This window comes from Erithacus rubecula, assembly GCF_903797595.1.
Source record: "Erithacus rubecula genome assembly, chromosome: 8".
In the NCBI taxonomy this organism is placed as follows: Eukaryota; Metazoa; Chordata; class Aves; order Passeriformes; family Muscicapidae; genus Erithacus; species Erithacus rubecula.
The window spans coordinates 13707521-13730496 of record NC_136659.1 but is presented as its reverse complement, the minus strand read 5'-3'; the positions used below and the strand labels follow the sequence as shown (position 1 = coordinate 13730496).

General features: G+C 36.8%; 1 protein-coding gene across 1 annotated transcript; it reads left to right on the top strand.

Moving 5' to 3' along the window:
- Positions 1-1057: 1057 nt before the first annotated feature.
- On the top strand, positions 1058-21495 carry DNAJC10 (DnaJ heat shock protein family (Hsp40) member C10). The gene is made up of 22 exons (XM_079311553.1): positions 1058-1488; positions 3049-3214; positions 4968-5018; positions 6172-6254; positions 6443-6574; positions 7423-7516; positions 7736-7813; positions 8990-9033; positions 9385-9522; positions 10718-10807; positions 11543-11656; positions 12420-12534; positions 14256-14383; positions 14647-14763; positions 15519-15620; positions 16564-16719; positions 17476-17609; positions 18064-18117; positions 18505-18652; positions 19137-19256; positions 20407-20523; positions 20803-21495. Exons 1-22 carry the CDS (start codon positions 1288-1290, stop codon positions 20812-20814), a joined length of 2394 nt encoding a protein of 797 aa, XP_079167679.1. The 5' UTR covers positions 1058-1287; the 3' UTR covers positions 20815-21495.
- Positions 21496-22976: the final 1481 nt, after the last annotated feature.

Genomic DNA, 22976 nt, shown 5'->3' with positions numbered 1-22976 from the left:
AATGAGCCTTAGGTACTTCTATATTACTTTGACATTATCAGAAGCAGAAGTAGTCAGAATTTATGGGAGTGAACCAAAAAGAGACTTTCTGACATAATTTCAAACAAAGCAAGTGCACAGAGGGGCAAACGATAAGAAATATCGATTACAGGCATTGCAATATAGTCCCAAATTATCTGTGAAACAGAAAATATTTGCAAAGACTTCTTACAGCGCATATATATCTGATGATGTGCTTTTCAGGCCCTGCTCATAAAGCAACGTAGGTTTTGTCTCCACAAACAGTAAAAACTGGTTATTAAGTGCTTAGTAGCTCTTAGCCCTATGGGAACTTTTAAAGGAGTGCTCCGCCCCGCGCTGGCTGCCAGCCCCTAGGGACGCCTGGAGGGTGTGCGCCCAGGGCGCGGCCCGGCCCTGAGCCTGTGGGAGCGCTCCCTCCCGCTCCCTCCCGGCCCTCGCAGGCCGGCGTGCCCCGGCGGGGAGCGGCCGGCAGCAGCGAGCCCCGCCCGCGGCGGGCACGGCGGCCACGTCAGCCCGGAGCCGCCCCGCCCCGCCCGCCTCCGGCCCCGAGCCGGATCCCGGATCCCGCCGCCCTTCCGCCGGCGCCGGGGAAAGCGCTGCGGTCCCGGCCTGCTCCGCGCCCGGCCCGCTCCGCCGCCGCTCCCGCAGCCCCTCAGCTCCGCTCCGCTCCGCGGGGAGGGCGCAGCTCGGCCGCCGCCCCGCCCCGGTTCGCCAGCTCACCCCGGCCCCGCTCCGCTCCGGTCCGCTCCCGCGGAGCCTCTGCCTGCGCGCTGCCGGCGGCTCCGGGCGCGGGCTCTGCCCGGCTTTGTGCTGAGGGGCGGCCGCCGGCCCCGCGCGGAATGAGCGCCGGCGCCGCTCCAGGTAAGCGTGAGCCCCCTGCCCGCCTCAGCGCGGTACGGTGTGTGCCGATCGTGCCCGCGGAGCTGGTGATTACCCCATTAAGGGAACGGTGAAGTGATGGTCTGCCACTTGTGTGGTCTTCAGAAAGAACGTAATTATTCACCCAGAAACTTTAATGTTCACCTAGATGTGCAGTGGCGGTGGGGTGCGTTACTAATCTGTGTTTATTGAATAAGTAGTATTTAATTGTTTTTTCCTCTGTCATCTTACAGGGTGTTTCTTTAGCAAGACTCGTGACATGAAGTAGAACAGGCATTTTGAAGAACTCTGCCATAAATAAAGCTGTATCTCTGGATGTTGGCACATTCACTGGAGACTCTTCCCAAAGTGTGAATCAGAACCTGTGAAATTTCCAAAAGCTTCATAATGGAGTTTTTAGCATCCAAAGGAGATTATATCAGATATTTCAAAAGGCCTTTATTGCTAGTTTTAGTATGTGTATTAGTTCTTGTGTGCACTGATCAGGACTATTATAGTTTACTTGGAGTATCCAAAGAAGCAAGTAGCAGAGAAATACGACAAGCATTCAAAAAGCTGGCATTAAAATTGCACCCTGACAAAAATCAGGTGAGTTACCTTTTTAACAAGTCAAAGTTGTTGACTTAATGGATCTTAGTATTTAAACAAAAAGCAGTTTTAATTTACCAAAAATGTCTCTCTGTTATTGTGAAGTAACCACCTGATAATATAGTTCAACTCAGATTTTCTGCAGAGATTTACAAAAAGTGATAGAATGGTCTTCCATGGCTTTGTTGAATTTGGGCTGCATTAAATTGCTGTAGTAAAAACAGTCAAGATTATTTAACTCTCCCTTCTGTTTTTATAACTAGAGGAAAACTTAATTGTGTACCATACTACTTTGTTGGTAAGTTGTTGAGTTTTCCTCTTTCCATTTAGTTTAGGGGGACTTGCTATTTCCCTACCCTAAATTCTCCTCTAAACATCAAATAAAAGCAGCCTGTTCTGAGACATCAGTTTCCAAGTATCAAATAGGACAAAAAAGGGTATAACACTGGAGGTTACAAAGAGCTCTGGAATAACTGGAGAGAGAAGATTGGAATGGCTCAGTCTGTGCTGCCATATTTCTGAAATATAAAGAAATCACTCTTAAACATCATCGGTTTTTCCTTGAAATGGCTTGAAATAAGCAGAAATTCACAGGGAATAAAAGGGTTTAGGTCTTTGTACATACAACTGCATGGAGTCCCAAAATACAGCAGTATTTTATATGAGCTCAGGGCCTGCCTCCACTGACTACATTGGAGCCTCTGACAGAGCTCAAAGTCAAATGTCAGCACTTGTAGATATTAAATGAAGGTTTGTTTCTCTGATACTTTCAAAATAATGGCATTTGGGGTCAGATTCTGTCGTTTCCAAGCATGCAGATGCTACTAAAGATTTTTCAATGGGTTATTTTCAACCTTAGCGATGAAGCTATTAGACAAATTCCATAATGGTAATTAATTCCCTGTGTATCTAGTTAAAAAATCAAAGATCTTCAGAAAAAGTGTCTTTTGGATGAAATGTGTAAGCAGAAGTTAAGAGAGCAGGATTGCGTGGCACATTTTGCACACACACTGCACCTGTGCAGATCCCAAACTTGGGTTCAAAATATGTCAAAATCAAAATATTTTCCCCCATTCTAATTCCCAAGCTACCTAGAACAAACATGCTTTTTTAAATCAAAGGAGGAGGCATCTGTCTACACTGTCAAGACTAGAAGGGAAGAATCTGTCTATAGCAGAGGTTTTGAATGGGTCAATCAGGGATTCTAGGGGGTGGAAAAGATTATGGAGGAAATGGTATGTCTTCATTCTTGAGCATTTTCTTTAATTCCACTGAAGAGAGTTGAAAGAAGGGTCACTGGAGAATGTACAGCCTGCTATCAGTTCACTTTGTATTTCAGTTGGTACTTTAGTGAGGATGGAAGAAATAAAAGTACACATCTGGCTTTGGGAAAGGAAAGCTTTACTGTAGTTTGGTTTGAGATCACAGTGCAATGTCTGCTTCTATCACAACTGGTGTCCTTAGCAGGGATATACAAATATTTCCAAAGATAATTTTCTCAGCATTGTATGCACAAGATGGTTTATTAATTAATTACTAATGATAGTTTTCCTTACACAGAATGATCCAAACGCGCATGAAAATTTTTTGAAAATAAATAGAGCATATGAAGTCCTTAAAGATGAAGATCTACGGAAGAAGTATGATAAATATGGAGAGAAGGGTCTGGAAGATCAGCAGCAAGGAGGTCGTTACGAGAGCTGGCACTTCTATCGCTATGATTTTGGTAAGTTATGATGTACTTTTGTGATTTGCCTAAACAGTCACAAGGAAATGCAATGTTCAGATCTGTGTCAGAGCTTTTCGCATGTTTCTTATGTATCCTCTCCTTCTGTCTGCTCTGTAGCTGTCACTCTCTCTCTACTGGCCCAATATTTTATTTACCCTGTTAATGGCTACCCAAAAATGCAATCTGTTTACCTAGCCTTTTGTTCCTGCTGCTTGCCTTTTTATAGGTCATCTAACTTTTTGTTTATTTTTTTTAAAGTGCAAAGCTTTTTTTTCACTTAAATGTCAGTGTTAATATTTCATCAGGATTCTTTTGTTTTTTAGGCAGGAAGACTTTTGTTTAGTATTCTTCAGGGGGATTTTGAGAGGAAATTTTTGCACTGTTAAGCCTATTTGATATGCAGTTATGCAATTAGACATCATTAAAGAGGTAGTAGAAACTGAACAAAATAACAGAATCATACCTAAAATAGTCTTGATACAAGTTATTTAATGTTTGTCTCAAGAAGTTTTAGATAGTTTTAGAGAAGGGCTGCAATAAATGATCCTCAGAGCCGTTTTAATGGGAGTAAACTAAAACAAAGATCTGAGGAACATAGTTTGATTGGGATGAAAGCAAGAGTTGAAAGAAACCTCCACCTTGGCAACAACTTTTTGCTGGTGTTGTTTGATTTAATACGTCCCAATCTCTAAGAAATAATGTCTGTGCAGATTGAAATTGAATAAACCAGTGGTGCAACTACCAGAGGAAAATACAGAAATTAGCCTAAAACTTTTTTTCAGATAAACAGATTTAAGGAATTTTATCTACTTGAAGTTTCACTGCTTGATTAAGAAACAGTGTCCTTAAATGTCTATTAATCAGTGATTTAGGGAGCATCAATTTTTATATTGATGTTGTGTGTGTATAGAAAAGTACAGCTTTATATATATTTATATGTATGGGTGTGCATATATACTATATGATGTGAGATAAAAGTGGAAAGTAATACAAAAAGTACCTTGTCACCTGTAGAAATTAATTTCTCTCGTTATTTATTTGCATTTGATCCTTGTATACTTCAGGTGAAATGACATCTCACCGTGTTAGGTACTGTAACCACAGTAGATCTGCAACCACAGTAGTGTAATATAATGCTCTATAATTGTATTTTTGGTACTCTGCACTGCCTTTCTTGTGTAGTTGAAGTAGTGGAGTGTTTTGTAGTGATGCACTAGGTAGGACTGGTTAGCTTTGCCTCCCTTACCTTTGTTTTACCCACTTAAGTCCACTCCGTTCACACCCACATTTTGTTAGTGGAAAAGCTTGTGGCTGGAAACAGCTTTGTGATCTAAATGTTTAGGTTGCCAGAGGCTGAGAAAGTGTGGAAGCTTCTGGACATTACATAAAGCTCTCAGTGAGAGCTGAGGCTTCTTGAGTTTTAATCTGACAGCTGGATGATGTTATTTCTACTGCTCTTGCCATAACAGCATAGTTCTAATCCTCTGCTTGCTCCATGGTTGGTTACTAAATTATCAAAAGAATGTTTTGATAATAAGCATTTTTACATTTCTGTAGCATGACAGTGAGTGAGCTAGCAAGAAGTTAAACTCAGGGCCCATAGTACTAAACAACAATAGCATTTTTGTAAAAACTCTTTGCCAACTCAGTATTTCAACTTAAATTACTGTCTCCTCTTGTGCATAAGGTGATAGCTTGTTTCTTTGTTTTAATGGAAAAATAAAAAGCAATTCTTGGGGTTTTTTCATAGGTATTTATGACGATGATCCTGAAATTATAACATTGGATAGAGGAGAATTTGGTAAGTTTTTTAAATAAATGGCTGTTTGACAACATGACAGTCCTAAGTACAATATCTACATATTGAGCTGTGTCCTAGTAGGCTTCTCTTACCTAACTTTACAAACGTGTTGGAAAATCATCTTCACATGAGAAAACAAACAAAAAAAATACCCCTTAAACCTCCTGTTAAACACTAGTTATCAAATTGATCAATATCAATAAACAGTTTTACACTAAGTTTTAGAGTTATTTTGTAAGATCTGTAAAAGGAAATTATTTGAATTAAAATTTTGTTACTACTAATTTTTCATTGCTGTTTCTCTTCTATAATAATGCATTTGATAGAACTTTACTAATTTTTTTTTCTGTGAAGTCTAGTCAATTGTGTGTAGTTCAAAACCAGGAGGCGATACCAGACACTAAAACAGAGCTCAGGAGAAAAAAGTGTGGAAAGATAACAGATTGAATGAGAATATTGTCCAGGCTTTTTTCCTTTCAAAATTACATCTAAATTGTTTATAACTAAAAGAGGTTAGAGGTAAAAATACTGGATTTTGTGTGATTTTTAATCTGCATATTGAGTACGGTTTCCTGTTTGCAAGATTGGCCCTACACATTCCTTAGTTGTCTTTTTTGTGAGTACATTTTAATATAGGCAGATAAAGGTTACAAAATCCACTACAAGAAAATTAGGCTGAAAACCAAGTAATTCAAGCTGATAACTGCTCTTTGTGTATACTTTGTTGCTGTTGTTTTCCTTCATAAGCAAGATGATCTGTTTCCCTTGATTTTTACATTAATTATATTAACTTGGATTTTTAGATTACGTTACATATGATTTCTTCATAAAAAGATTGCCAGGTGGAACTCACGAAATACAAAAAGTAATATAAGGAAATGGAAAATTCTAGTGGGTAAACATCTTTTAGAACTCGTATTTTGCAGCCAGACTTACACTATCACACATTTCAGCTAGAGTAATGTGCAAACAGAATTTTTTTTCTTATGGGTAAGTGAGATACAATCTTTACCTCATCTGAGTTACTGTTACTGTGCCTGACATTAAATATATACAGCTTTTGGGGAATACCATATAGCGAAAATACACATTCTAGATGTAACTACATTGCAGATGTGCATGATTTACTTATAATTTTCTTCTCTCCATCTAGATGCTGCTGTTAACTCAGGAGAGCTGTGGTTTGTGAATTTTTATTCTCCTCGATGCTCCCACTGCCATGATTTAGCACCTACGGTACGTAAACCAAGTAAATTAACTCTGAAAATTCATTGGTTTTAATAGCACAAAACTTAATGAAGTGGATTTTTACACTGAAGCTGAAACCAATGACAACAATTCAAAATGCCAGGAATAAAATATGTGCTCATTTTTCATTGTATCTTTATAGGAAAATAGCCTAATTTTTGACTTTTTTTTTTTAGTGGAGAGAATTTGCTAAGGAGCTGGATGGAGTGATACGCATTGGAGCTGTGAACTGTGGAGACAACAGAATGCTGTGTCGAATTAAAGGCATTAACAGCTACCCCAGTCTGTATGTTTTCAAAACTGGAATGGTGAGTGAGAAAACTTCAGGTGTTTTTAGAATGAAATCTGGAGAAGTATTTCTTTGATACTTGTTTAGCCATAGAGATTTTTTATAAAGATCTTCCTTTTTAGTATGTTACTTCCTTTGTTTTCTTTACCTTGGTCAAATTAATTTCAAAAGTTAACATCAAAAAAATATATTTGTTTATATATATAATTCAAAGTAAATGCTAATGTATTTTTACAGTGTTTTTTCTGATTAATTTTTCTGTGCAACATAATTTTTCTGATTGGAAAGATACTGTCATCAGAGGTGCTGTAGCAAAGTAACAAGTTTCCTCGAGCAGTTTCTCTTATAGTGTTGTAAGGGAGTTTTCAAGTACAAGGCATAGTTTGTGGTTGTGAGTCTTAAAGAATATGACCATATGCCTAAAGAAACTTGAAAATTCTTTCCACAAGATTCCCTGCATGATGTATGTCACTCTTTATAGCTGCTTCTAAGTCGTGGTGCTGGGGTGGTGTACAAAGTGCTCTTGAATAGATGGATACATTTCAACAGTGATAAGTTTTGGGAGGTTGAATGTTAAATGGAGTGATGTAAGCAATTTTTATTTAAATGAAAATGCAATAATTGGGAGTTGGTGTTTCTAAGACTAAATTATCCTCGTGTTGCAGCATTTGGAAAGAAATCACATTACAAAATTTAAATTAAGGTTAGATTTCAAGCATTCTAATGGGGGAAAGAGAGAACAGTTAGGGTGGTGGTAGGGGTTGGCCCTGCAGTTGCTTAAGTACTATTAGAAGAACACAGTAGGTTTTGGGATCAGGTTCTTTGCCTTTTGATTTTTGTAATTTTTTTAACTTTACTCTTCTGTAGCAACCAGTGAAATATTATGGAGACAGGTCAAAAGAGAGCTTGAAGAACTTTGCCATGCAGTATGTTACAAGCACAGTCACTGAGTTATGGGCAGGTAATGTTCATGTGCTTTGCTTGGGGGGCTGTTGTTGAAATTGTTTTTACTATATAAAATATGGCAGAAACCATGCAGATGACTGAATCTGTCAACTGTTGCTAAGTCTTCTTTTTGAGACTAAGAATAGTTCATGTATTTTGCTACTACAAATATGAAACCTTGTTTCACGGTCACGTTTAACTAGTCACAAACTGATGCAATTTGTTTCACTCTTAGGAAATTTTGTAAATGCTATTGAAACTTCATTTGCTTCTGGTGTTGGTTGGCTGATCACCTTCTGTGCTGAACGTGGGGGTAGGTATATTAAATACTATTCAAATAATGTGACAAAAAAAAGGACTTCTGCTGATAGCAGCATAATCCCTTTTGCTACTAAAAACATTGTAGGTAACCACAGTATTTGACCTGTGGTTCATTGAAGCTCTGTGTTAAAAGTAGTTTGACAGAAGGGGCATTAATGGAAAAATCATGTTATTGTGCTTCTGTAATGTCCTGTAAGTCATTAAAGCAGCACTGGAGTGTAACCCATCAGGAAGGGAAGTGGCAGAAAAGGCTTCAGTTTGCAGCTCTGGTGACAGATTCTGCTGGGGGACATGCCAGCTTCTTGTGATAGCTGAGCAGCAGAAATAGCTGAATTTCCCCTTCAACCACCAAAATTAAAATTTAGCTGAATACTTTCTCTTCAGTTAGGGTTTTACACAATAATTGGCTCTTACCACTGCTTTTATGTGAGAGTAGTTTTTGTAGCTGTTTGTCCCTGGCTTTCTTGGGATCGGTACTGGATACAATATATGAGAAAGTTACCTTGGTTAGCTGGTCGAGCTAAGTAAATGCACTACACCTTTGACAAATAAAGATTTCTCAGCCTTGTGAAGAGACCTTTGTTCTGAGAACTGAACAGCCAGAGCTGCAGTCTTGGATTTACATTTGCAAATAGCTTGATTTCAAGTGCAACCCTTCTGTTAAGTTTTCAGCTTTGTTTCAGTTAAGGAGAGGTTGATGTGTCTTATTTCTCTTTTTTTAAATCTTCATCCAAAGGCAACTATTCAAAGTCTGGATGGATAGTTAAAGTATATGATGTATTTATAGTAGTGTAGTATTATTTGTATCACAGAAAATTGATATTTCCATTGATATATCATTCCAAGACTCTATGTAGATACTTGGATTAATGCTTTTTAAACATTGAATAATACATCTTAAAGTCTTTACAGAAGTAAAATTTTTTAAATGAGAAATCTGTGTTGATGAAGGAAGAAAATGTTATTTGTGGGGATTTTTTTAACTTGGAATAGACAGTCATTAAGTGCTGATTATTAGATGTGACAACTCCAGGAATACTGGAGGAAGCATGCCATTAGAAGTGGTCATGTTTTTTGGGAGGAAAGGGGCAATTCTAAGCAAGAGGAGATTTAGTGAATTAATAAGGTGAAGTTTTATGTTTGCAAATAAATAATTTTTGTTTTGCAGATTGCTTGAGTCACCAAACCCGCCTTAAGTTAGCTGGCATGTTGGTAAGGAGTGTTTCACTTTGAAAACATTACCTGTTATATTTAAAACAAAATAACAGAAGTGAAAGCATCAAACTGTAACCAAAACTCTCACTGAGCTTAGTAGAACCAAGATATGACTTTTAGAACAATTAAATACTTTGCCTGAGTAGCTGTTGAAATAACATTAATTTTTTAAAGGATTTTGTAAAATAAGAATTAATATTACGTATTAAATAACAGTGTTGTTTCTTTTCATTTTTTAAGTATTATATATAATTGCCTGTGTTGGGATTTTCAAAAGCATTTCTGAACCTGAAATTTAAAAATACTTTTCTTTGGATTTGTTTTGTGTTGTTTTTTTCCTAATTATAGGAAGGTCTTGTTAATGTGGGCTGGATGGACTGTGGCACCCAGGGTGAGCTTTGTGATAATTTAGATGTCTCATCTAGTACTACTGCATACTTTCCACCTGGAGCCACCATAAATAACAAAGAGAAAGGAGGTGTTTTGGTATGACTTGTTTTTCATTATCTATTTAGATAAACAAAGTAATAACCATGCTAAAGGAATGTATAAATCATTTCCAGACTGATGATACACAACTGAAAAGATGATTTTTTCTTTTTTCTTCTAAGCTGGTATGCTCTGCTGTGAGTTTCTATCCCTGTGTCTGCTCAGGCAGTGATCCTGGAGGTGATCCCAGTTTGCTGGGGGAGTGAACAGCAGCCTGTAACTCTGCCTGGCCACCTCCCCAGGAGCCTCCCTGAGCAGCTCTGGGAGTTCAGGGCTGGGAAGTGAACTGTGACTGGCCCAGGAGCTGCTTCTCATGCTGCTGCTCTGGGCAAGCTGGGGGTCTCTTCTCCCAAGTGAAAACTGATAGGACAAGAGGAAATGGTCTCGAGCAAGGGAGGTCTAGAGTGAATATTAGCAAAACTTTCTTCAGCAAACGCGTTGTGAGGCATCGGAACTGCCCCAAGGGATGTGGTTGAGTCAGTATCCCCTGGGTATTTAAAAGACATGTGTAGACCTTGCACTTGGGGATGTGCTTTAGAGTAGTGAATTTGGCAGCTGGTCACAGCTTGGACTCAATGATCTTAAAGCTCTTTTCCACCCTAAATGATTCTATGATCTGTGATGTGCCCCTAATTTTTTATTCCAGAAATACTATGCCCCAGGTATCACAAGTTTGAGAAATGCTACCCTGACATGTGTGATAAAAGTACTCCTACAGTGTCTGTCAATACAAATTTTACTGCTCAGTTCTATTCTAATATTGCAGCCTACATTTGTATGGTAGTTTTAACTTCCCTAATTGATGGGAGACATTTCTGTTTGAAGCACGACTTGTTCTTTCATTGTCATTACTGTTACCTGTATTTTTAAAAGGAGGAAAATAAATTGCAACCTACCTACTTTGAACCTTTTAACTTACCAACTCAGTTACTGATTCATATTACTTCCAAAATTTTATAAGTTAAGGAAACCTAAATATCTCTACAGTGCATTTAAGGAAGGCTGTAAAACTAGATTAGAAATCTTGTTATCTTGATTGTTGAGTTTGGTGTGAAATTTGAATTTCTTGCTCTTTGGTCCCTGTCTTGACAAAATATCATTTCTTGAGTTAGATATTTCCTGACACTTTGAGTACTAATGAGGTTGATGTTTGTAATTCCTTCTAATAAAGATAGTTAACTTTCCATCCTAGTTTCTTAACTCCTTGGATGCCAGAGAAATATATCAGGAAGTAATGCAGCATCTACCAGACTTTGAAATCATCTCTGCGGCATCATTAGAGGTATGTTTTTTTAAAGATATGCTAAGATTTCTTCAAATAATATATTTTTAAATTTTTGTTTTCTACATTTTTCCTGTTGACACAACAACTTAGTATTTAACTGAATATTACTTTTTTTTTTTCCATAACCAAAATTATTTAAAACTGTCTATATTTACTTCTGTTGTTTAGCAAAATAACAAAAGTAAGGGGAGGAGATTTCATAGGAATATAGGAAATGACAGAAATTGCCATTGCAACTCACAATTTTCTGTGTTCAGTTCTCTGCAAGTGCTGTTTTCTAGTTATTTTTTGAATCAACTACATTGTAGAGAATTTTGGTTTAAGTGCGCTTTGTAATTTAGAAAATAAAAAGAAAATACTTGTTAATCCATGATAATTTATGTAGGAACTGTCTTAAAAGTAGCTCATGTTTTGAAGGAGAAACAAAAGGAAACCTCTTTCCACACTTGTTGTTGCACATAGCAGCATAATTTACAACAGGAAATCCACACAGCAACAACAAATATTGAAGTGCAGCTTGTAGCCAGCTTGCTCTCAGACTTTTTTCCACTTCCTTGATTGTGATGCAGTGAAAGGAAGTTTTGTGGAAGGACTATATGAAAGAATGTGTTTAGTGGAGGTCTTTCAGAGATGAATACCTTGATATTTGCCTTTATAAAACACAAAAATGTTGGTATAGTTGGGATTAATTTTCTGTGGCTTTGTTGGTTTGTTTTTTCCTGTGGTTTAAAGGATCGCCTGGCTCATCACCGGTGGCTGCTTTTCTTCCAGTTTGGGGAGGGTGATAAATCAAATGTGCAGGAATTTAAGAAACTGAAATTTTTACTTAAAGATGAGCATATTCAGGTAAGAGTGCTCACTTATCTAATGTTAAATGCCATTTACATTCCAAGAACAAGTCATGGTTTTCATTGTTATTGACTGTTACCACCACATGCCACCTCTGGTACTATACTATCATATGGTAGCTGTGTAGTAAAGCTTTTTATTTAAAGCAATCACTTAAGTTTCCTGTACATTTTGAATAACTTAAAAGGAGAGAGGGATTATCTTTTAAATCTGCTTTGTCGTTGGAGACGTTGCTGCAGATCCCATTCAGTTAATAATTACAAATTAACATTCCAACACCAAATTTATGTATGTGGAACTATATTTTAATTATTCAGAAAACCCTGAAGTCATGTTGATTATTTTCTTCATAAAAAGAAACCAAGTTCAAACTTTGCACTAAAGGCCTATGGATTGTATTATTCTATAAAGTATGTATTTTTAAAAATTTTTTGCTTTGACTAGAAGAATTTTAATGTCACATTTATTTTGAGTGTCTTCTTGCTTTCTTGCTGTTGTATTTGAAGGGGGGGAAAGAGAATTCCTTAAGTTTTTATTCCCCATTTTGGCCTTTAATTTAAGAAATTAGCAAGCAACCTAATATAATTGTGCTAGTGGTTTTCCTTGAATATCACTTTTCCTTAAGATCTCTGTTTTTTATAAAAAAGGCCTTCAGTTTTCCATATTTTTACCTTTTTTTTTCTAATTATTTCTGCCTTTCAGGGTATATTGATATTAATTAGGCTGCTTTAATTAAAATGGCATTGTCTGTTAAATATAGGTTGGGAAGTTTGACTGTCTTTCCTCACCAACCATCTGCAACAAACTATATGTTTATCAGCCTTGTTTAGCAGTCTTCAAAGGAAAAGGAACTGGAGATTATGAAATTCATCATGGTAAGGGAAACTTTGGCAAGTTTAAATCATGACCTAATCCCTTTGAGATGACAAAATCTTTGGCAAACCACTGTTTTCCCAAAGAACAGTTTTGAAGCTTTAATATTTGCTATCTTTCCTCTGACCATAATGTAGCCTTACACAAACTATTTATAATTTCCTTTGGGTTTATTTTATTTTTCCTGGGTAAGCAGTCGTCAAATGCTGAAGGATGTGTCTTGTCTATTTGAACATCATTTACATAATTACATACAAATTAAATTGCTGAAGCTGATCAGGAGAGCTTCTGCTTTGGGTAGGGTAACCAAAGCATGCAGTAGGACACACCCTTCAGTGAGGATTAACTTGCTGGTTAAACAGTGCAGCCAATTTGACAGACTTGGATTTGGTTTCATTTATCACTACACTAAAACTAATTCCATGCTTTGTTAACCTCTGTCCAAGATACTGAGGCTTTTATCACTTACTTTCATTTCCAACATCACAGTTCCCTTTCAGGAAAGGCTGGAACTGTGTTACTATGTACTGCTGAAAGGATTCAGAAATGCTGGTTGAAGAAGGGAGCCTGAAGCCAAAGTGTAGCTTGCAGGAGCAGTGTAGCCTCATCCAGAATATGGCACAAGGCAGTTATGCAAGATGAAGTTCTCATTTTTCAGCCTCTGAGGTATTAGAAACAGCCTGCTAGGATTAAATCACAACCTCAATACTGTTATAAAGAGGAAAAGTGAAAAGTTTTTCACTGATTAGAAAAGATTAGGCTTATCAAGGGGGAGAGATGATCCCATACATCAAATGATTGGTATATAAGGAAAAGTCTTATATACTTCCTGTAATTTACATTGCTGCAGAGAAGGTCAGAAGAGGTCACATCCATGCAGCATTTTTATAATGGTGTGGATTACAGTGGAAGTACATTGCACTTCAGTGCATACAGGGGATTTTTTCTGAATGGTTTGGTTTACTATTTAAAAAATAGATAGCATGTAGAACATTTACCAATAGCCACCTTACTCCAGTCTTTGAGAAAATAATCCTTGAAAGAATCAGGCTTTTTTATATGCTATGTTGAAAGGCTTCAACAGTTTACAACCTGAGAACAGTAATAAATCTTGCTAAGTCATTGTGCAGTGACTTCAGATTTGATTAACCTGAAGTACTTATTCTCAGACAAACTCTCATTTCTGCTGACAAGCATGCATACAAAGGGTATGAAGAGACTGCATCTTTGCCCATTGGAGCTGTGTGAGCAGGAATTTCAGTTATACCTAAATAACTGTGATTTAGCAGTATAATTTATTTTGCTTGAAGTTCTTACCTTGTCAATCCCTTTGCCAAGTCAAGTGTATCCAGAATTGTACTTTTTAATTCCAACACAAGTAAGATGGTAAAATGACCAATAATCCTGTCACAAAAGATTTTGTCATTTGGTTTGATAAAAATATGTTTTGTCTTGGGTAAAGCATTTGTTTGGCTAATATTGGCTAACTGTCCAGTTTAATATTTAGCCACATATCAGCTACAGTATCTCCTGCCTGTGTAGTTTGGACAGTTTAACACTGTCCTCCTAAGGAAAAGCAAGTCAGCCTGCTAAATTTATTTAAGCAGGCTGTGTTTAAAGGTTAGACAAGGGATCTGAAAGACTCCTACTGCTTTCAAAGAGGTTTTTAATTCCACTTCTCATCAGTAAAAATTTAATTTCCTTGCTACATTGTTCTTTGAAGGAAAGAAGATCTTATATGACATTGTTGCATTTGCCAAAGAAAGTGTGAACTCCCATGTCATCACACTGGGACCTCAGAATTTTCCTGACAAAGATAAGGAACCATGGCTTGTGGATTTCTTTGCACCGGTAAATATTTAATATCTACATTTTCCTTCTTCTAAAATGTGTTCTGTAACTATATAACAAGGTACTAAGGAATGTCTTGAAAGTGCCCTTCAGCATCATGAGAGGGTGTTCTAATTTCTCATTCTGTAGCATCTCAAGTTCCTGACTGGGTTTTGTATTTAGTGGACTCTGTTGTCAAAGCAGCAGATTATCAATCCCGAATTTTCTCTTGAGAGCTACCTGTAGGAAAAAGCAATTGCACTTACTTGAATTTTGTCTTCTAGTGGTGTCCTCCTTGTCGAGCTTTGTTACCAGAGCTGAGAAAAGCATCTAAGCATCTTTATGGTCAGCTTAAATTTGGAACACTAGACTGTACTGTCCATGAAGGCCTTTGCAACATGGTAAGCTGCAGAAACTAAAAATAAAGAAATACAATCCTTCAATAATATAATATAATCCTTTCAAACAATATTTTTTTCTTTGAATTGGGGGTAGGAGGATATGGACAGACAATTTTTGTCCTTTAATGTCACTTTCCTAAAGGGCAGTAAATTGAATAGGCATTTGTATCATCTTTTTTTTTTCAAAGAAGCAAACTATGTAACCACTACAGATAAGGTATTATGTGGAATACAGCTCAGATTTTATTCTAATTTCATAGTGTTACTGGAAGACTTGGAAAGTCTCAGAATTTAATAATTCTGGAGGCTGGGGTTAATGTCTGAAAATGCATGGAAAATGAGCAAAAAAAGGATGAACTTTTTCAAGTTTTGTTTAGATGTGTTTACCCACTGAGAAACTGTGTTCAATGGTAAACAATAGTTATTCCTACAGTACAAACATTCCATCTGAGGACTGGAATAGTTTTAAAGCTAAGGCTTAGGAGGCCCATGGATTAATTCCTGTATTTGTGGAGCATGGCAAAAGAATTACTGTGTTTTTTAAACTGAGAACACACTTACCATCTCTGAATATAACTGGCATCTTCTCTGTACTGATTTGTTATGGTGTCAGATTCTCACCTGCATGTGAGTCTGAGCACTTGTACTGTACCAAGTGAGCAGAGGAGCAGCTTGAGCCACCAGTACCAATGACAGTTAGAGGCAAGTCCAAGTCTTAATCATTCTGTGGAATTTGTTATTGTCTGTTTTATCAGCATAATATTCGAGCTTACCCAACAACAGTGGTGTTCAATCAGTCTGATGTTCATGAGTATGAAGGACATCACTCTGCTGAGCAGATCTTGGAGTTTATAGAGGTATGTAAATTATGTTTGTTGCAGTCTTGTCCTATGTAGTTCATACACAAATATGTTATTTAGTTGGAAGATCCTAGAATTTATTTTTTTTAATTAAACAAGGAAAATAAAAGGTGAAAAAACTTTGGGCAAGAAAAGTGATCCAGCAACTCTGTCAGAGACTTGACAACTAATGGATTCATTTCCCTACTGTGTCACATAATTTCTTTGAGATTATTAGCAAATAAATAAAGATCCCTTCCAATCTGCAAAATAATAGTAACGATTCTTGTCTTATGATGAGGATAAAGGAATTAATATATCACTTCCTACTTTTAAGGTGGAAATGTTTCACATACACGCCTTGATATAGGAAGGGGTTCACATTTCTCAGCTGTCCTTGAACTTTAACTCACAGAACTGCAGGTTACTGGTATTGGTCACCGTTGATGCTATAGTTCTGGCACCAGCTTGGCTCCAGCATTCAGGTTTACTGCTATATCCACAGTTTGAGAGATGGTTCTCTCCAGGTAGCTCACAAAAAGCAGCTTCAATATCACACATGCAGAAACAGGTGGAGGTTGGTTGGCATTCAGAAGTCCATAGTGCACTATATGTATTCTTATGCATTAAATAGCATGGCTGAGTTTCATAACACCTGTTTCTGCCAGGTAAGCTGTATTTCTTGGTTTTTACCACCTTTTATTGAGAAAAGGCAGAAAGCCTCCCTTTTGGAGCCTGGGTGTTGTTTTTTTTTTTCTCAACAACACACGATTTTTGGGCTGAAGCAATGTCTTTTGGTGCTTCCATTCCTTTCAGTGATGTGGACTCTTCCCTACCAGAGCAGCAAGCAAATTTCACAGAACATTCTCAGAATTGGGCACAGTCTGTTTGTACGTGATGGCCCTGGGTAGGGGATACACTGTGCAACAATAAGTGATGTCCATAAGCTGTGTTTATTTAGGATCTGAGGAATCCATCGGTGGTCTCCCTCACACCAGAGACATTTGCTGAATTAGTTCAGAGAAGAAAACGAGAGGAGATCTGGATGGTGGACTTCTACGCTCCGTGGTGTGGACCTTGTCAGGCTCTAATGCCAGAATGGAAGAAAATGGCCAGGGTAAATGACACTCAAACTTTGCTGCTTTTGTTCCTCTTCTGGGGAATTGCTGAGATGGCACAACTGCTTTCTTAAGAGAACTATCAGCTGAGAAAATTTAAGAGTCTAATACTGCCACCAAAACAGGCAATTCCTACCTGAAAGTTTTGTATTGTTTCAAATACAAAGTTTTTATTTGACTTTTTAAAAGCTTCAATACACTGATACTCTAGTCCAGTTTTTCATGTTGGTTACAAGTCTGTAAGGTCATTACAGTGTTCTCTCCTTTGCAAAACTAGTATTACTGCACTGACAACCCTTCCTGGAGGTGTTTCCAGGAATTTGAACTAGAAAATTTGGGGGGAAAAAAAAGGACTTTGGAAACCCACCCATGACTTTTGGTACATTTAGAATTCCACTAGGAGTTGTAGCCAGGATTCACTACTCTGTTGGAATGTCTGTGAAGTATTAGTACTCTATAGGACACATTCAGTGATCATTCAGCTTCCCTGCCCAGGCCAGGTAGTTTGGGCCTTTGCAAGAAACACAGTGTGTTCAGGACACAGGCCCACTGTGACACTGCTGACACATCTGCACTGCACCAGGCTCGGGCACAGTTCCTGATCTGTGGTGGGCACACAGGAACATTCTTTACACTAAATAGTCCCACTAGTGGGTGCCTTTGAGGTAAGGTAGGTGCCTTGTGAGCCCTGTGAAGTATTACTGAAATTGTTGTAGTATTGGTTAACATGTTTGATGGTAGGTTTTCTTTTTCAGATGTTAAGTGGATTAATCAGTGTAGGCAGTGTGGATTGTCAAAAATACTATTCTTTCTGTCACCAAGAAAGTGTTCGGGGGTATCCTGAAATCAGACTCTTTCCTCAAAAATCAAACACAGCTCATCAATACTAGTAAGTACATTGCTTCAGTTTGGGAAACATTCCATGATGTGAAATGAGGCACATACACCTCTTCTGGTGTGCAGAAGAGGTTTATCATAGGTATTAAAATAGGCTGGTAGGATATTACTGTACTGGATACTATTGGCTTTGTTACTTCAAACTACTGATTTTATTTTGCCATTTCATTTCAGTACTTTGAAATTACACAGGAATCATAATTTTTAGTTTTTCTCCTTCTTGTCTTGGTCTTCTAGTCCTTAATTTTGTAGTTTTAATTGTATTTACAAGACTTTTTATTTATTCAGATTTGAAAGCAGGGTTGAAATATATGCTAAAACATATGCATTTACATTCTTTATTTGATTATCACCATTCTTCAGAGTGTTGTTTGTATGGTTTTTTTCCAAAATAATTCAAACTACTGTGCAGCTGGCTTTTTGTTTTCTCTTTAATGTTTTTATAGTAGCTACAATGGATGGCACAGAGATGCCTATTCCCTCAGAGGCTGGGCATTGGGGTAAGTTACTGCATTAAACTTTATTCACAAGCTGCTGCTGTAGTTGTTTGCTGGGATAAATAAGTATTTAAATGTTATGTAAATCAAGATCTTGAAGCACTTGGATATATGTATTGCTTAATCTAAAATGTTCAAGTTTCTACATCTTTTAACTTACCACTTTTAAAATTTGGAGAAATAGTATACTCCTTGTGCTGTCTACCTATCTCCTGAAGACCATATTATTTTGTTTACCATATTTAAGAAGCTATTCTTCTATAGTACGAAGTATGAAATAGGAATTTCCAGACTACTTATATTCTTAATTTCAGAAGCTTTTCTTGAATGGAATTTGGATATTGTTTAAAGTTTTGAATGTATTACGACTGTTACTCTTCCTTTACACAGATATTTACCACAGGTGTCTGTAGACCTCACCCCTCAGAGTTTCACAGAAAAAGTTCTGAATGGGAAAGATCATTGGGTCATTGATTTTTATGCTCCTTGGTGTGGACCTTGCCAAAATTTTGCTCCTGAATTTGAGATGCTTGCAAGGGTATGTTTTTAAATGTACTGGCAGCTTGTTATAATTGTAATGGTTAAAATCTTACTCATTAGCACTTTATTTGTTAGCAGTCATCCAAAAACCACAATATTTCCATGAGCCTCCTACTCATGGAATGATGCACACTTCTAGGTCCCACTAGACAGTGGGTGTTGTCTCTTCCACAGACAGACACACAGAAACTTTCTTTTGAGACAGATTTCAACTTTTGATTGAGTGGCCTTTGGAGCTGTGGTGTGCTTTTGTGCTTTGCCTTGAATTCAAGTACAAGTGCTCTCTGAACACACAGAGAGACACCTGACACAAGGGTGACATTCTGGGAAACAGGAAAGCAACTACTCTGAAATCTTTCAAAGATTTAATTTTTTTTTTTTTTTTTTTTTATATTTAGCTGCACTGCTGGCTTATTCCACTTATTTGCTTATACTCACCCATGGAAACTTGTAATTTTTTTCTAATAAACATTTCTTTTCAGGCTGTTAAAGGAAAAGTAAAAGCTGGGAAAGTAGACTGTCAGGCATATGGTCACACCTGTCAGACTGCTGATATCAGAGCCTATCCTACTGTTAAGTTTTACCCCTACCAAGGAACAAAGGTAAAGTGTTACTGGGGAGCAGATACTGTTAGTAAATGTGCTTCATTTTACCTTAAAACTAAACAGAATATTTCCATAACATATGAAAGGGAATAATTTATATATTCCTGTATCTCCAATAATCCATTTCAGTAATACTTAAATTAGTAGGACAGTGATACAATAATAATAAATAGCAAATTGATGGAACTAAATAGTAACTAAATAGAAATGGAATTCTAATAGTAATTAAAATGCAGGCTTAACCAGAGCTAGGGTTTAATTTACAAGGTGCCAGATGACAAAATGTTTTTCAAACTTTATCAAATCTATCACCAACTACCCAAAAGTAGACTGTCTCTCTCTAAATTAAATATGGCCAACTTCATTTTGGCTAATGAGAAATTTCATTACATGTTATTATTATATTGAAAGACCATTTTTGATTAATATAGTGTATCTTAAGATAATTAATGAAAAAGATATGGTTGTGTTGTCTCAAAAACAAACCTTATCAAACAATTTCAATTACCAGTGGAACTCTTTCAGATTAACATTTTCTACTAACAGAGCAATAGTATAATTTAAAAATACAAAGAGTATTCAGATAGTTAAAGGCAATTCCCTGTATTCTTGTAACATGAAAAAATTTCAGAAACATTGTAGCAACCTTTTAAAATATATTAATGCTCATATATTAATGGTTTCTGATAGACAATTGGCTTAACTTACTTTTTTTAACTGGATTTTTAATGGGAAGTTCTAGAAATCTTTCTTTGCACAATCCCAACAAGTTCAATGAGATTTTCTGTGGTAAAGAATAAAGGCTTTCTAGATCTTCAGAGTACCCACTTACAGTCAGAGATTTCACAGAGATTACAAAGAAGCAGACTTTGTAATAGTTGTCTAGCTTAAATATTGCAGTAAATGTGAGAAAATTGTATGTCAGGTTTGTTAAATGACCAGGACAAATTAGGGTAGTTCTGAAAACTAGCAGCTAAGGGTGGTTCTTAGGACAATGCAAATAAGCATTGTTTAAATAGAGACAAAAATATATCCATGAATCACAAATGAAGCTACCAGGGCCATTGTATTCTGCCCTGCTTTCCTCTTGAATTTTGTCTGAAAATTGTGTAACATATTACCCATGCTCATCTTATTTTCTTTTCAGAAAAGTGTTCTTGGGGAATATATAGACAGCAGAGATGCAAAAGGTATAGCTGACCTCTTGAATGAAAAATTAGAGGCAATGGAAAACAAAGGAAAAAGAAAAAAATCTAGAAATAAGGTAAGAACACTTACCGTGGAGCCTTTTCAAAAGACTTCTTGTAAATACTAACATATTTAAATAATTATGTTCTTTATGTGTAGTATTAAATGCAAATTACAGAGGCAAGATTGAGTAAACTTTAGATATTAAGACACAGCTGCTAAATACCCTGAATGCTACTTAAGAAATATTTGTCCAGTTGGAAAAATTAGTGCTACTGAAAGCTTCAAAATCATATGAAAAACTTTGTATTTGTGCTTTGAGAAAAACTCCCATTGTTTATTTTCTTGTCACTAGGATGAACTTTAACTGGTACTGAAGGTAGATACAATTCAAAATATTCTGAAGCTGTGAAGATAGAAGACACCACAAGGAAAATATAAGGATAATTACACTGATGACAGGACAAGACACAGGAAAACAAGTATGAGTTCTGTTAAACTGTGGGGAGATGAAAACATTTTGGTTTTGGTGGAGGCAATGTTTCTGCATGTCCCTCTTCTGATATACCAGCTACCTTCTTCCTGGCCAAACACTGGAGTTGACCAGAAACGTGGACTCTATCACTTTTGCCTACCCATTTACTAGTTCCTTATATTTTTTTCTGTCTCTTCTCAAATGCTTTTTGAATGTGGCCCTCAGCCTGTGGCTGAATATGCACTCAAACCACTCTGCAATGCAGATCATAATGACAGATTGTCTATTTGAAAGACAAACAGTTGTACCTGATGCTTATTCTGCTTTGAGGTTGCATTAGTGTTTAGTCAATGGTTAAGAAATAAAATCAAGAAGTGGTAGGAGGATATGTTTATTGAATTAAATTGCTCTTGCCCTCAAGTGGATTACTGTACTGTGGCAGTGGTGATGCTGCCTGGATGAAGAGAACTTTGAAGATCTTCTTTAGCTGCTTGGTTTGGTTTTGGGATTGTGTTTTGTTTGGGTTTTTTTTTTTTTAAGAAAGAAAGAAAAAATAAAGTAGTTCAAATGTGGTGTTGACTTTCAAAGTTTAAATTATGCAATAGAAGCATCTGGTTAAGTCATTAGATCATCACTGTTATCAATGTCTTTTACAATATGAATGTATTCTGTGGACATATTTCACCTCTTTTGGCATTACCACTTTCCCTCCCCTGCAGATGTGTTTTTAGGTGGTTTTTTTGTGTTTGTTTTTATATAATCTTCAGGCAAGCAGGAGAGCAAGTGCCTTCTTTAATTTAATAATGAACACTGTAAATTGCAATGTCTCCTCCTACTTCTTACTAGAATTCCTACTCTAAAGAGTAATATTTTTCAGAGCTTCTCCATAGACAAGAAAAATTACAGAAGACAAAACCATCTCTGCAAACAACTGTTTCATGATTTCAATAAAATGCTCCCTAGACCTTGACAGATGGAATTTCCTCCCTGTTCCCTATGTATTTAGACCTAACTCTTTATGTATTTAGACCTAGCATGACTGGTCATTGTATTACAAGTATTACAAATTTGTAAATGCATTGTAATTGACAAGTAACTTATTTCATAAAGAAGGCAGCAAGAAGTGAAGAGATGCAAGTAACTGAGACATTCAGCTGATTTTTCCCATTTTCAGGGTTGCCTCTATTGATTTGTCATTTTTGCAGCATATTATTCTGAGAATGAAGAGACTATTGCATCAATTTTTTAATAAAGTAGACCTTCCTACATCCAAATCTAACTTCGAACTCAGTTACAGTCAAAAATTAAAAATTTAAAACAAACTGTTTTGGGCAGTTTTTGCATAGCACTGTAACTACAGTTCCCACCTTCTATGCTGTTCTTGGAGAATAAGGTCTAGGAAAAGTTTTGAAACATTTGGGCTGTGGGGAAGAGGATTTAGTTTAAATATCAATAAAGTTCACTTTGAAGATATAATTCTGTATCAAGATACTCTCTTTAAATGCAGATATTTAAATTTCTGAAAGACCAAATAGATGTGTATGGGTGGGGAAAATAATCTTCCAAAGAAAAAGAAAACTAGATCATGGAGGTTTCTAAGATTTTCCAAGTTTTCATAGACTTTTTTGCATGCTACTCTTTCTGAGAGTTTTCAGTAAGCAGGCTGGGGGGGCAAATAGAGTGGGTAATAAAATCTTGCCTTTATTTCTAGCCATGCAAATAAATAAATACAACCTTTTATAAACAGCTCTATCTTCAGCCTTCCCTACGGACAAATCCACAGTTCTGATCTGATTTTTACTAATGAAGGTTTAAACTGATTATTCAAGGCCAGTGGAGCAGCACTATTCCAGAATAAAAACATCTTGAAATAACCCAAGTCCCTCCATTTTCTCCTCTAGGAACATGGAGGTGTCACCATTAGAATTCCATATCAACTGCTCCCCATATTGTACAGCATATTTTGCATTTTATAATGTGTTGCCCTTCATTTATGCATGTGTAGTTACACAAGAAGGAAAAGACCAGCCTCACACCCTGCCATTTGTCATTGG

Bases quoted from the DNA above. Each gene is read 5' to 3' on its own strand.
- DNAJC10 (XM_079311553.1), top strand. From the start codon at position 1,288: ATGGAGTTTTTAGCATCCAAAGGAGATTATATCAGATATTTCAAAAGG. The intron at 11,657-12,419 runs GTAAGAGTGCTC...TGTTAAATATAG, and splicing joins TTAAAGATGAGCATATTCAG to GTTGGGAAGTTTGACTGTCT. The intron at 18,653-19,136 runs GTATGTTTTTAA...ATTTCTTTTCAG, and splicing joins AATTTGAGATGCTTGCAAGG to GCTGTTAAAGGAAAAGTAAA.